Source organism: Mauremys reevesii, linkage group 5, assembly GCF_016161935.1.
Source record: "Mauremys reevesii isolate NIE-2019 linkage group 5, ASM1616193v1, whole genome shotgun sequence".
Lineage (NCBI taxonomy): Eukaryota > Metazoa > Chordata > Testudines > Geoemydidae > Mauremys > Mauremys reevesii.
Genome location: NC_052627.1, coordinates 59,287,368 through 59,302,413, shown reverse-complemented (window position 1 = coordinate 59,302,413; position 15,046 = coordinate 59,287,368). Strand labels below are relative to the sequence as shown.

Sequence of the window (15,046 nt, the reverse complement as noted above, 5' to 3'; positions counted from 1 at the left end):
TCAGGAATTAGGCTCTTATTCAAGCAAAAAAACCAAAATCACTTTCTTTACAATCTTTTTTTTGAAGTGTGCTTCAGCATGAAACAGTCAAAAAGAGGAAATAAACATTTGCCATAGGTGACCTATTTATGAGAAATTCATGATTACCCTACTCTGAAAAATAACTGCTTTATTAAGTGTGTGTTTGATACATAGTGACAACAGTGACATTGTGCTATAAGTTTTTATTATGGGTAGTAGTTCCACTACTGATAGTAGTATTATTGTCCCTTGGCCAAAGCAGTTAGCTAACCTGTTCTTTCCTTATTCAGGCTTGTGTTCTATTAAGTAGTTTCCAAGGGAGGCTGTGGAATCCCCATATTGAAGTCTAGGTATACTTGGTTCTGCCTCTGCGCAAGGGGCTGGCCTATATGACCTGAAGGTTCCTTCCAGCTGTGCATTTCTATGATTATCCATGTGACCATTGGGGAGCATATCAAAACCTATAGAGCATATGGAGCTTATGATGGTTTGTATAACATCAAACCTGCAAAACATTACTCTTCTGCCTGTCTAAACAGTAACTAAGTACAAATAACTTTTACATCACCACGTTATGAGGGTGGGGCAAGTAGATTTTATACTTAGATTTCACAAGATTGGAACAATACGACTTAGTCCAATCATTTTTTGTTATGGAACTTGCCTGGGCTGTTTCTTTTCCATTTAAAGTTTTATCCTCTCTTAGTCACAAAAGGTAGTGGTGGTAGGAACCTCAAGAAGTCATTAGTCCATTCTCCTGAGCTGAGGCAGGACCACCTAAACCTAGACCTTGCCTGACAGGCATTTTTCTAACCAGTTCTTAACAGGACATTAACACCCAACTTGCTAATTTCCCTAATAGTAGACAGAGACCCCAACAGCTTAGTGAGGCAGTGCGGCCTCCCTCTGAGCCAGAGGGGGAGGGACAACCACCACCCAACTACACACAGCTCATGAAATACCGCAGGACAGCCACATTGTGTTCGTAACACTCATCACCAGACTGGTCAACAGTTCAGGATCCATGCTGTCAGGCAAAGATGGTGGGCGCACAGTTTACAAGGACAGTTGAAAAACGGCATGAAATGAAGTTCGAAGCCCATGAAATGATGGGATGGAAAGAGCCACACCACGGAACGGCAAGCATGCCCCCATGATGCACCGTGATCCATTCCCAGAGCTCCCGGCGGCAGAGGGTGGTGTGTTGCATTATTAGTAGCTATCCCACTGTGCAACACCCTCGGTCAGTGTAAGGGCAAGGACTGTGGACATGCTCTGCCGTCACAAGGAGTATTGTGTGGACATACACAACCGATGTAATTAAAGCGGCTTATGATCACTGATGTAACTTAAGTACTTCTTTGGGAGGAAAGTGGAATGAATAAAAAAACTAGCCCACTTATGCAACCCATTAATAAGAATTTAGGGAATTTAACTGGGAAAGACTATACACTGTTGTCATAGGTCTCACCCCCACTTAGAGCTGTTGGGTTCCAAAATGGGGACGTGCATGGACTCCCCTAAACTAAAATCCTAGTTTAGTTCTGGTAAAAGCTGCCACCACCCAATAATGTACGTGTATTGGGACACAGTCCTCCCCCAAAATCCTTGGGGATCCCAAGAGCCCCAAATCCATGGAGTTCTTACACCTAGGAGAAAAACCATTCCCCCCTGCTTCCTCCCCCCTCCCTTTTCCTAGGAGAGATACCGGGATTCAACTACAGAGGGTTGCCTCCCTCCTCCCCTTTTCCTGAGAATTTACCCAAGGAAAGATCAACCAAGTCCTTAACAGAAAAGATTTATTAAAGAATAAAAAGAAAGTAACTGTCTCTGTAATACCAGGATGGAACAATACACAGAGTCTTACTTACTATACTTACTATTGGATAGTAGGAACTACTCCAGGAGAACTTGGAGACATGACTGGCCTCTCTTAGATTCAAAGAGAGCATGAACACTTACACAAAGAACACAAAAAAAAACTTCCCTCCACAGAGATTTGAAAATCTCTTGTCCCTAATTGGTCCTCTGGTCAGGTGTTCACAGGTACTGCTTGTTAACCCTTTACAGGTAGAAAAAACCTTAACCCTTAACTAACTGTTTATGACAACTGTCCTCTCCTTAAGGATGAATCCGTCCTAACGAATAAAGCAACAATTAACGCAGATTCATATTACCTTCTTTTACATTTTTTCAAAAGCACTGAAGTGACTTAGGAGCCTAAATCAGATTGTCAAAAGTCATTTAGGAATTTAAGTTCCACTGACTTTCAATGAGACAAAACATTGGCTCTGTCTGTTCATCACGTCGCATCTATTCCACACTATTAAGATACTTGCCATGGTCACTTTTGCCTTGACTAACACGGCCTCCCAGTTCTCAATTCCAAGCCTCACCAAGTGTGTCCACTTGACTTTACAGTGAGTATTGTAATCTTCCTCCCACTACAACCATATTACCCACACTTTGCTTTGAATCAATCCATTGTTTTCCTGCATTACTACCATTCTAAGCTCGCCTCTTAAGCTAAAATACCCCACTAACTTGCCCGCACCTACATTTGTGTTTTGGTTTCCCTCTACACCCGGGTGGCCAACCAGAGCCTGAGAAGGAGACAGAATTTACCAATGTGCATTGCCAAAGAGCCACAGTAACATGTCATCAGCCCCCCCCCCCATCAGCTCCCCTGCCTGCCCCCAGTATCTCCCACCCACCAGTAGCTCTGCCGATCAGCACCTAACCCTCCATCCCTGTGTCTCCTGCCTGCCGCGATCAGCTGTTTTGTGGTGTGCAGGAGGAGGAAGAGGAGCAGCAAGGGCGTGGCAGACTTGGGGAAGGGGCAGAGGCCTTGGGGGAAAGGAGTGGAGTGGGGCCGGGGTCTGGGGCAGAGCCAGGGGTTGAGCAGTGAGCACCCTGTGTACCACATTGGAAAGTTGGTACCTGTAGCTCCAGCCCCGGAGTTGGTGCCTAGGCAAGGAGCCACAGGTTGGCCACCCCTGCTCTACATTAAATTTAATTCACTTTGCTTACTACTTACTCTTTGTATCTCCTTTTCCATCTCCTGGCCTCAGGCCTTAAATCATGTTACTCTTCACTTGAAAGAAGTCTTTTCCTCCTCCACTAAGCAGTTTGTCTTCTCCACATCTCACCTTACAATCCACCTTTCTGAACAATTTCTCCTCCAGTCTTATCAATGAAGTCCAGACCCTTCCTCTTTTAAACTGCATGAAATAAGCTACTTGGCAGCAGAAAATAAAAACCCACAAGTTTCTAAAGGTTTGTTTTTATGATAAGAAGCAAAGAAATGGCTTCTCCAGTTGAGACATTCTAGTAAAATTGAATATAATTGCCCAAACTGGAATTTGGCCAGGCCAGAGATAACATACCTAAACTTAAAAGAGAGACTACAGGTGATCACGGGTTTGATTTCCAACGCATCTAAAATAGAGCACCACAAGCAGCACACCTCAGTGTTCTCTACCACCAGGCTGGAACACTAGCTCAGTATTGACTCAGAAGGCATAAGCACTTCCTAAAGCACCTGAGTTTCCTTTTGTTAGTCTCCCATATAAGTGCTCTGACCTTACATGGTTTATGTGATCTGACAAGATTACAGCCCAAGGTGTTATGAGTGCAGGTGCAGTGAGTAACAGATCTTAAAGATACTCTTTATTATAATAGCACATACTGAAGATTCACAATGAAGCTCAAGTTTCCCACCCTGCCAGATATCCTTTGCTATTGGCAGCATATAAAGATGCTTAGAGTGCTTTTGCTCTGGAAGAGGGCAAAAAGGGACAGGAGGAAAAAGCCTGTCCTGGGAGACAGAGGAAACCAACAACAACAACAACAAGATATACAAAGGAATTTCAGAATGCAATGCACACATCAGGTTTTGTATTTTCATAAGGCATTTCAAACATATGATGATGATGCATCTGAAGAAATGGTTTTTTACCCACAAAAGCTTATGCCCATTATAAATCTGTTAGTCTTTAAGGTGCCACCTGACTCCTTGTTGTTTTTGTGGATACAGGCTAACACAGCTCCCCCTGATACTTGACAAATACATAAAAGTAAGTTTGTAAGATAACAGTATTTGGGCTCTTGGGTAGCCTAACCACAACAATTTTAATTCATTCTTTAGAAACTCTCTTTCGGCCAAACACATGGCATGTTTTCAGATTACAAAGAATAATGCACTTTCCCCCATCTCAAGGTCCGGTTTGTTAAACAATGTTAAGTATTCTCACCTACATTAAAAAAAACTGAAAGCAAGTATTTAAATGACAAAATGTAACTTTTCTCACACTATTCATGTTGTAAAGAGTGTTAACTACAGGACCAACAAGTTAAAAAATTGCAATCAGCTGCGTTTCCTCCAGCAAACAATAATAAAGGGCTATGTCAATTAGTCATCCCATTAACACTACCATTACTAATGGACTTTAAAGGTGCATAGACACTAACAAAACCAGTATGCTTAAGCATGCTTTAAACTCAGATAGTTTTGTCTCAACCATACGATGTCATAACATAAAAACAGCAAAGAATCCTGTGGCACCTTATAGACTAACAGACGTTTTGGAGCATGAGCTTTCGTGGGTGAATACTCACTTCGTCGGATGCATGCATGCATGCTCCAAAACGTCTGTTAGTCTATAAGGTGCCACAGGACTCTTTGCTGCTTTTACAGATCCAGACTAACACGGCTACCCCTCTGATACTTGAGCTATATTGGGCCAAAAGTTTGTTTTTATGTTGTCAAGGCTACAGCCCAGTTCAGTCACTTTAAAGTTTACATCTATTATAATGGCTGGACAAACCAAGTTAGAATTTCAGTCATAACTGTATTTAAGTAGTTCTTGATAGTGCACATGAGGACAAGTGAGAATACAGCAGCTTTTTATGAACAATTTTAATTAAGTGAGCAGTGATTTCATCTATGGTGAGGGTGCAGGTGCAAGTAATTCCTGACCAACAGTGCCACTATTTACCTACCAGAACAGCCATACAAGAATTATATGTGGAAGCAGAAACCAAATAGGACACACATTTTACAGGACACTTTTGAAGCAAGGGAGGTAGTAACTGAGTAGCAGTTTCTTCAGCTCCCTCTGCTTCCAACAACAGGAGGCTCTCACTACCTTCCTCTCAGTCATGAGGGATCTGCTGTCCACCTCCTCTTCCTATGTGAGGCTCCACTGTCCCTTCTCTATTCCCCAAGCAAATGTAACTTTGGCTGCTAGAGCTCACACCATCTGCCCCTTTAGAATGATGTGTGCACCACATCATTTCTGCTAGTTACAGTTCCTTCGGGTTTTTTTGGTCACTTGCCTCAATATAGACAATACACAAAGGGTAACAACATTATTTCATTTATTGCAGGTCTCTAAAACTGGTTATAATGGGTGGAGGGATATGTTTATTTGTGAAAAAGATACATCCTCTCTTTTATAATTCCAGTGATGGGCCTAATCTGGGCTCAAACCACAAAATTTGTATTTTGATCACAAATCTCCCCAGATTAGAGTGTGTTTGGATCCACAATTTTGTTTTTCCTTATTGTAGGGATATGAGATAGTCCCGGATTTAAAAACCATCCTTCCCTGAATCCAGGAGTGTCTGGATACAGGATTTGTATTCTGGACCATCCTGAATGTAAATCATATTAAATTACTTGCATAGCATTCTTCAGCAGTAAACCAGGTGAGCAGGGGGGGATGGGGAGAGAGGTGTGCACACAGCCATCAGCGTAACAGCTTCACTATACTGCAAAGTTAATCTGAGTCAAAGTTTGGTGGCTGACAAATAATTAGTAAGCACATAATGGCGAGCCATACGTTCTGATTGGGGGAAGCCTGGAAGGAGACTAATCTTTTGCTCTGTTGTTGCAGCTATTAATTTTTCATAACACATTCCCGCTTTTATAGATCACCAGTTATGGTTTATCAGTGATTATGTCTGAGAAATAGGTCAGTGCTTCATTTAGTGACCAGATCATTAATGGATGTACAATGCTTATATAAATCTGTTAACTAACAATTGAGCCAGTTGTTTATTATTGGTTATGTAGATTTGTGCACTTCACTCAACAGTGAAAAATGAAAAGCAAAATTAAAAGGAAACCGTGTAACATGAGGAATGAAAGAGGGGCTTTCAGTTACAAAAGTAATTTTAAATTGATTAAAATATTTTGAGGATCCTGTTTAAGCCTCTAACCTGTCTTTTTAATTATTAATTTAGATTTTGTTAGAGAACCGTTTACTGGAGGTGATGCAAATATGTTAATACAGCAATATTTACTGTTACCGATTTTTTTTAAAAAAAATCAAGTACATTTGGTGACTCATGTTTTATTTAACAGCATATTCCTGCATGATGCTGTATGCAAGTACTATAAAAGCACTTTACTGCAAAAATGAAATACCATTATTTTACAAGAACTCAGAAACAAGGAGAGAGATGTGTATTGCAAAATCATATATTGCAAAATCATATATTGCATTTGCTTGTGCATGCATAGAAATGGATTTATGCAGAACAGAACCTCAAATTGGTCTCTACTGTTATTTTGTTGCTAAAGGGTATATTCCCAGAGCAAGAGTTTGTGTAAATCACATTAGCATTGAACAAGACTTGCACAGCTAGATCTCTGTGCATACAGATGAGAACAAATACGCCTAAAGCTGCTGAAATATCTGCAAAGTTATTACATTCGCAAAATGTAAATGAAAATATGGGTCAAGTCAAGCATGGGGGTAGGGTTGCCAACTTTCTAATCACAGAAAACCGAACACCCACCCTTGTCCCACCCCCCTCCCTCCATCGCTCGCTCACTCATTTTCACTGGGCTGGGGCAGGGAACTGGGGTGCGAAGGCTCTAGCTGGGGGTGCGGGTTCTGGGGTGGGACCAGGGATGAGGGGCTTGGGGTACAGGAGGGGGCTCCGGTCTGAGGCAAGGGTTTGGGGTGTGGAACAGAGTATGGACTCTGGGCTAGGGGTGTGGGCCCCAGGGTAGGGCCAGAAATGAGGGGCTCAGTGTGGGAGGGGCTCTGGGCTGGGGTGCGGGAGGGAGTACAGGCTCTGGGGTGGGGCCAGGGATGAGGAGTTGAGGGTCCAGGAAGGGGCTTAGGGCTGGGGTAGGGGCTTGAGGCATGGGAGGGGGTTGGGGCACAGGCTCCAGACGGCGTTTACCTTAGGCCGCTCCCAAAAGTGGCTGGCATATCTCTACGGCTCCTAGGCGAAGGGGCAGCCATGGGGCTCTGCGTGCTGCCTAGGAGCCGGAGGGACATGCTGGCTGCTTCCGGGAGCTGCACAGCGCCTGGCAGCCCCGCTGCGCCAGCAGTGCCACCAATCAGACTTTTAACAGCCTGGTCAGTGGTGCTGACTGGAGCCACCAGGGTCCCTTTTCAACTGGGTGTTCCAGTCAAAAACTGGACATCTGGCAACCCTACATGGGGCACTACCACAAGTTTAAAAAAAGCAAAAAAAAATACTAAAATGTTTCTCAACTGAATCCAACTTATTCAAAACAAAAAAAAGGCTTCCTTGAAATTTAGTCCATTTACTCATTGTAATCACCTCCACCACCCTCTTTTATTTATGAAGTACTACTATAATTGTACAACTGAAGTATATTCCTTCCCCCAATCTTAGGTGAACTCCTTTAACCATTGCTGTGCTGGCTCTGCCTACAAACTAATAAATTAATACTCGCAACAAAGCTGAAGAAATTTCAGAGCAGTAACTAACACATTATATATAGTTTTACATTAAACTCAGAAATAATGACCAAAATTACAGGAGAAAAGGAAAAAGCAAAAGAGAGGCATTAAAAGTAACGAAGACGAAGCAAGATGAATAACACTTTTTTTTTTTTTTAAGGCATAATAGTTCTGATTTTGGAGACTGACAATAGTAAACAGATCCAGAAAGCTATCCCAAAGGAAACAACCTATAAGCCTTTAATCTTTTTGCAATAATTCTGATCATCACACATTCTAAGTTAAGAGGGCGTCTCAGATGTGAGTGTAAAATTGTGCTACACAGAGTTTCTAGATCACCATTTTCTTAAACCGACTGGTTTACAGTAAATATTTAAGAATGTTTCCTTACTGCAGATGGAAGACATTCAGATCTCATCTTCAGGCTGCAGAAAACTGGTGATATATGCACACTATGCTCTGAGGATTGCTTGTATTTTCTACTTTCTGGGTTACTAAGAAAGTAAGTAACTTCTGAAAAAATCAGTGAACAAAAAAAAACTAGCTGCTGCAACTTTTCATCTGTAACCATGAACTAAAGCTACTATACACAATTATACACAATTTCAATTTTCTATAGTTAGAATTCTATTATTTAGCCCTATAACACAAAAAATCCACTTATTTTGCCTGCACAGTGAATTTAGACGAGAACACACAGATTCTCTGAACACAGAGCATGTATTAAATTTTAAATATTTTAAAATGTTTAATAAAACTTCCTTGAAGGTTCTCAAATACCATTCTTACTCTAAATCTGATTAAGTTAAAAATAAACTTCCTCTTAATCTTTGCACTGTCATGTGTAAGTTACAAGAATTGGAACAGTTGCACAGGTTTAAAACATGACAAGTTTTCAGACTACCATTTTTAGCTTGCACACAGTAAATTCAACAATTTTGGTTAAAAATACACAAAAAAAGTTTATATATCTGCCTCTATTATATTTTAGTCAGCACCCAGAATACTGCTGATATTTACTTTGGGCAACAGTAGAGATATACCCTTTGAATGTAGGTGTAAAATATCATGCTTAGAAAGTAGGTACCTCCATTTTGCACCTAGATAGCTGAAAGCCCACAGAGTTTTGTATTTTTAAAGACAAGCATAAGTCATTTGCTTTATGCACCACATAGCAAAATAAAAACCAGAATTCTTACTCAGAAGACTTTAACATGAAAAGCAACTATGTAAAAATGGCACCATGTTACTATGCTCTCTGTGAGCATTCAAAGCCACATCTGCTTAAGTACTTGCTTTACTAACTAAAGCAAGTTTCTGCTACTTTTCACCTATTAGCCCTGCAGAGTCAAAGATACAGCAGAGTAAGTTAGAATTCTATTCAAGCTTGGGCATCAAAAGAATTGTTAGCCTTGCTCCAACTGTGGGATCTTTAGCATAAATAGTCTATGACCATAAAAGAACTGAAGTTGACTCTGCAGATCTGGTAGTTAGCGATTTTCAGATATTTACTCTAAGTTAAAAACAACAACCACCCCCACCCTCACTCCCCCAAACATCACTTTCTAGTCTAAGTATTATTTGGTCTATTTTAACATTACTTACCATACAGTGTAGGTTTGCTGTCACAATACTAACCAACCAAGGACTGAGCAAACTCTTTATAAAAACAATTTAATTCTTTAACAGACTACAAGCCCAATGCTTCTCCCTATTGCACAAGGCACAAGTTCATTGCCACGGCAGAACTCTAAGTTCTGTTTTAGTTGCCCTAATCATTCACAATTACCTTTAAGATAAATTACAAATGAAGCTTTCTTTTTATTTATTACACATATCCTGACTCTGGGGGCCCTCTTGAAGTTCTCATTTGACAGCACAGATTTAATGTCACTGAAGTATCTTTTCTCCCATAATGTGTATTAACAGCATAGTCATGGAAACGCAAAGGGACACACATCCAGGGTGACTAAAAAATATACTTATGACCGGGGATAAGAGCAGTAGTAACTTTACATCTTTATTATTGGACACCATATTGTGTTCCATCCCCATGAAGTTCCATTCTTCTTGTCAACCAGTCACTAAACCTACCTGATGACCACAAATGCAGATTGTGTTAACCCTGAAAACAATTCTTCCAGACAACAACAACAACAAAAAAATCAGTTTCTTCCTCACTCAAGGATCCAGTAAGGATCTACTAATTTTTAGGTCTTGCCAGTAATTTTTTTTTTTAAAACACAAAAAATATCCCCAATTCAGTGTTGTATGGGTCTAATTCTAATTCATATTCTACTAGAAGATCTCACTTAACTCTAGGCTACGAGGGTAAACAAAAATTTAGAGCAGGAACCAGCCTTTGTTTCTACAGTATGAAATTGAAAATGTCTAAATCTCTATGGCTTGTACCACAGCAGCCCCTGCTGGTCAGTCAAGGAACAAATTATTAGCTATCAATTAAATGTCTGGGGGAAAAAGCATGGGTGTTGAAAGAAATGACACGTGCATACACACAAATTCTTTACCATGTAATGTAAATGTTACCATTTTTGTATTCCATTTTAAAGAATTAGAAACTATTGATACCATATAGCAGGGGTAGGCAACCTATGACATGTGTGTCAAAGGCGGCACGCAAGCTGATTTTCAGTGGCACTCACACTGCGTGGGTCCTGGCCACCAGTCCGGGGGGGCTCTGCATTTTAATTTAATTTTAAATGAATCTTCTTAAACATTTTAGAAACCTTATTTACTTTACATACAATAATAGTTTAGTTATATATGCTAGACTTATAGAAAAAGAGACCTTCTAAAAACGTTCAAATGTATTACTGGCACGCAAAAACTTAAATTAGAGTGAATAAATGATGACTCGGCACACCACTTCTGAAAGGTTGCCGACCCCTGCCGGCAATAGGTATATTTTATATAGATATGTGGCACGAAAACTTCAGTTACCCAAATGAACAGAACTATTACACTCCTCTGCCTTCTGCAACACTACTTGGTGCAGTTGCATACAGAAGCCAAGGTGCAGTTACATATAATTTTAAATGTGCCACCTCTTATTTTAAAGCCTTTTGAAGTGGCCTGCTTTTTAGCAAGTAAAACTTAAGAACCAGCTAATTGTGTAAACTAGCTGCCTGTACAGTAATTGCATAGCCCCTTAAGTACCCATTTTAAAAATACATGATTTGAAATTTTAATGAATAAAAACTTGGGGGCAAAAACCTAATGTAGGCTCTTTTTTTTTTGGTAAGAGAAATTTTATTATGAATGTAAGATTTACATGCTGGACTATGAGCTATATGGTCCATTACTAGTGGCAGAGTTTTGTAAATGTACAATAGTGAAAGCATAAAGTAATTTCAGTACAAACTTACTCCAGTTTGTGATGCCTGCTTGATTTTATCTACTTTAAACTTGAATTTTTAAATAGAGCTTTTTAACAAGTTTTTCCATTAATGCTGTCAGAAGACTGCCAAGATCACTGACATCCCCTTACCTCCTCCAATAGACATTTCATCCACAGAGAAATAAAATTCAAGGTATTGCTTGCTGCAAACTTATTTTTTTCCATGTAAAATTAATTTTACAACTAGGACAGAAGTGTACCAAAAAAAACAAATATAGAAGGCAACCTGAGGCACCAGAAAACATCTGTCTAATGGGAGACATTCTACTTTCAACTCATAACCCCAGTAGTAACTGTAGTTGGAATTAGGGTGAATTTACACACAGAAATACAAATCTATAAGTACTTACATTTTCTTAAGTCTCTACTAGAAACACTTAAAAGTACTAAACATATTTATAGATGTATCTTAACGAAATGCTTAAGGGTGAACAAGACAACCTAGTAGTCCAGAAGGCTAACCAAACTAACTTTAGTAAGATCAAATTTTTATCATATTTCTGTCTAATAAACTACTAGAATGCTTTTCCATTTAATTTCTTTGAACAAATGCAAGCCTGCAGGCATCTTTATGTAGCACAGTGATACTCAGACTGAGGCCTGCAAGCTGCAAGTGGCTCTTTAATGAGTCTCCTGCAGCTCTTTGGAGCACATGATATTAAAAAATCGTGTGATTTAATTATTCACCAGTCTAAATTATAAACCTATCAGGATGCTTTTACTATGTTATTAACCCATTGTAGTTGGTAAAATACTTTGCCAGTCATTTTCCTGAGAGAATAAGGATATATAAAAACTAAGTATTTCCCATCATACCGTTTAAATATGACTACATATTACTATAGTAAATTAAACAATGAATTCACAGTATTGTGGCTCTTTTGGGAAATGCTGATCGCTAATTTGGCTCCTGAACAACTGAGGACTGAGTAGCACTGATATAGCTGTTTGTAGTCTAATCTCCTCCTCAACTACAAGAATAGGCATATGTTCACCTCTGACATGATAAAATATTAACCAAACTAGCCTTCTGTGAGCCCTAGGGAATCAACCCAGGCCAGATTCTGTTTATTACATATTACCTTGTAATCTCAGCATTTCATTAATTGGATTTCTGATAGTGATTTAGTGGTAATTAACGATACTGAAGAAACTCTTTTTACCCTGTTAAAACTGCGTTCACGTGAATCTTCAAGCTCTCCATTACTGGTCACAGGAATTTCTGCTGCTGAATTTTTGGGAGACTCTTGAGCCATTGCAAACTCCTACAGTGTAAAAAGAAACAGGTTACTATTTGCCAATACACCACAGTGACTAGCATATTATAAAAGTGCTCAACAGAATATTTAACAATTAATTTTACATACAAGCTGCTGTTACAAAATGGGAATCTAATTCTAACATTTCATTGATACAAAAACTGAATTCAGTCAGTATTTAAAATCACACAAAAACAATGTCACTGTGTGTTAGATACTTTTTTCCAAGTTGTGTAACACAATTCCATACTTAGGACCTGACCCACATCACAGTGTTTGGTAATTAAAGAATGTCATTCAGTTTACAGAATCATAGAATACCAGGGTTGGAAGGGATCTCAGGAGGTCATCTGCGGATGGGACAGGTAAACAAACCGGCCCAGCCTGCCAGGGGCTTTCCTACACAAGCGGCAACCCCAGTTTGAGAAACCCTGCAGTAAGCAATAGCAGACAGTTACTGGAACCGTTTATGTGAAAGACAGACCGAAAGGAAAGGGGCTGAGGGAAAGAGCAGATTATTGAGTTCATCTTTTCCAACTCCAGCACAGCAGTTAGTTAAACAGTCCTGAAGAGACTAGACAAAAAGCATCTTATCTGTTCCATTAGCTAGGGGAGGGAAGACTACAATTTTAGACAACAAATTAAGGCTTCAAAAGGGTTAAAGGCCAGCATCTCTCCTGCCCCCCACACAGAAAACTTAGTGTAGTACAAAGATTTATTGACACTTGTGTGGGATGGCCTGCATAATTCATACTGATAAAGCTTGTTATCATACATATTTTCCCCTCTTCCACCGTTGTTTCAACTGTGTGGCTGACAGAATAAGTCTGGTTCAACAAGGAATACTTCATTTACGACTTGAGACTCTCCCTAGACTCTGATAACCATTGATCCATTTTTTAACCAAGCTCTGAATGTGCATGTGTCTGAAGCATGGACTTTAATCCATGTGTTTCTCCATCACCAGATGATTTTCAAAAGCAAATTAACATTATATGAATTACACTTGCATGCTTAAAAAAAAAGAAAATCACTGACTATAGTAATGATTTTTCACTCCACTCAGTCTTTTGAAGAAGAGATCATAATTTCATCCAACTGCAAAATAACACAGTGTAAAGTGAAAGAGCAAAATGAGGGACCTGGGAATAAATATTTAGCTTCCCATGTGGCTCAAGGAGTCTGTTGCATGAGCCACAAAGCAAGAACATTAGCCATTAAGGATAGAAACATTAACTGTCCTTAAATTGGGTTAAAAATGTACAAAGGCTTGCCCAGTATGAAGTGCTATGCTCTTGCAGTACAATATACAAGATTTTGTGCAATATCTATACAATTTTGTCTAGCAGCACCAATTTGCTTTAATAACCGTATACTTTTGCAAGACTTTTCATAGCTTACATTACTATCAATCTGTAACTGTAAGAACAGGGAAAGAGTGTGAAGACAAATGAAAAAGTCCCTTAAACCCTGATGAAGTGTTGCTTTCAGGTGCATATATGGAGGCAGTGGCGAGGGAGAAAGAGAAAAAATATATTTCTGATTCTTAGCACTCTTGCTTACAAACTACGATCTTCCTTTCTTTTAGGAAAGGAATACAACACACTGCAAGCAGGTGTACAGGGTCCAAGAAAATCTGAAGTTGTATATTTATAGTTTTATTCTCCATTGAATCCACAAAGAATCAACTAATTTCCGTATTTAACTAATCCTATACCTTTGAAAGACTTTTCACAACTTACATTGCTATCAAGCTGTAAGTGTAAAACAAAAAGGCTATGATACCAGGCTTTTGAAAGAACTCTTATAAGCCTTTAAAAATGAATTAGGAAGAGTGGATTACAGATACAGTAACTCCTCATTTAACGCTGTAGTTAAGTTCCTGAAAAATGTGACTTTAAGCGAAACGATGTTAAGCAAATCCAATTTCCCCTAAGAATTAATGTAAATAAGGGGGTTAGGTTCCAGGGAAATTTTTTTCACCAGACCCCCCCCCCCCCCCCAAAAAAAAGACACACAGTTTTAAACAAACAATTTAATACTGATACACAGTGATGATGATTGTGAAGCTTGGTTGAGGTGGAGGAGTCAGACGGTGGGATATTTCCCTTACTGCTAAATGATGAACTAGCAATTGGCTGAGCCCCCAAGGGTTAACTCTCTCACTCTGCAAGGCAGCAGGAATGGAGGGAGATATGCACATTTCCCTTAAGTACCAGCCTTGTTAATTAGGTCAGCTTGCGGAGACCAGCCCTGGTGTGTCCCCCCCGCTCTACGGAAGATGGGGTAAGCAGGGTGCAGGAGCAGGGGGGAGGGGGGACACCCTGACATTAGCCCCCCTCTTCCTTCCCTCCCCCACCCGGCACAGCAAGTAAGAGTCTTGGGGAGCAGCTCCAAGGCAGAGGGCAGGAGCAGCACATGGCAGTGGGGGGGAAGGACACAGCTGAACTGCAGGCAGCTGCTGCACAGGGAACTTAGGGGAGCGGGGAGCTGATAGGGGGCTGCCGGTCCACCCTGGTTCCAAGCCCCCACCAGCTAGCTGCAACTGGCTGCTCTTCCTGCAAGCAGTAGACAAAGCAGGCAGCTGACGTTACAAGGGAGCATTACACAACTTTAAAAGA

At 40.1% G+C, this 15,046-nt stretch overlaps 1 protein-coding gene across 4 annotated transcripts in view; it reads right to left on the bottom strand.

The window, feature by feature from the left end:
- ARFIP1 (ADP ribosylation factor interacting protein 1) overlaps positions 1-15,046 on the bottom strand; it is a 96,474-nt gene that overhangs the window by 61,483 nt on the left and 19,945 nt on the right. For all 4 annotated transcript variants that reach the window (XM_039540669.1, XM_039540668.1, XM_039540666.1 and 1 more), the window contains one exon: positions 12,330-12,431. In XM_039540669.1, coding sequence (XP_039396603.1) covers positions 12,330-12,422 — 93 coding nt within the window. In that variant the 5' untranslated portion in view covers positions 12,423-12,431. The remainder of the gene's footprint in view (positions 1-12,329; positions 12,432-15,046) is intronic.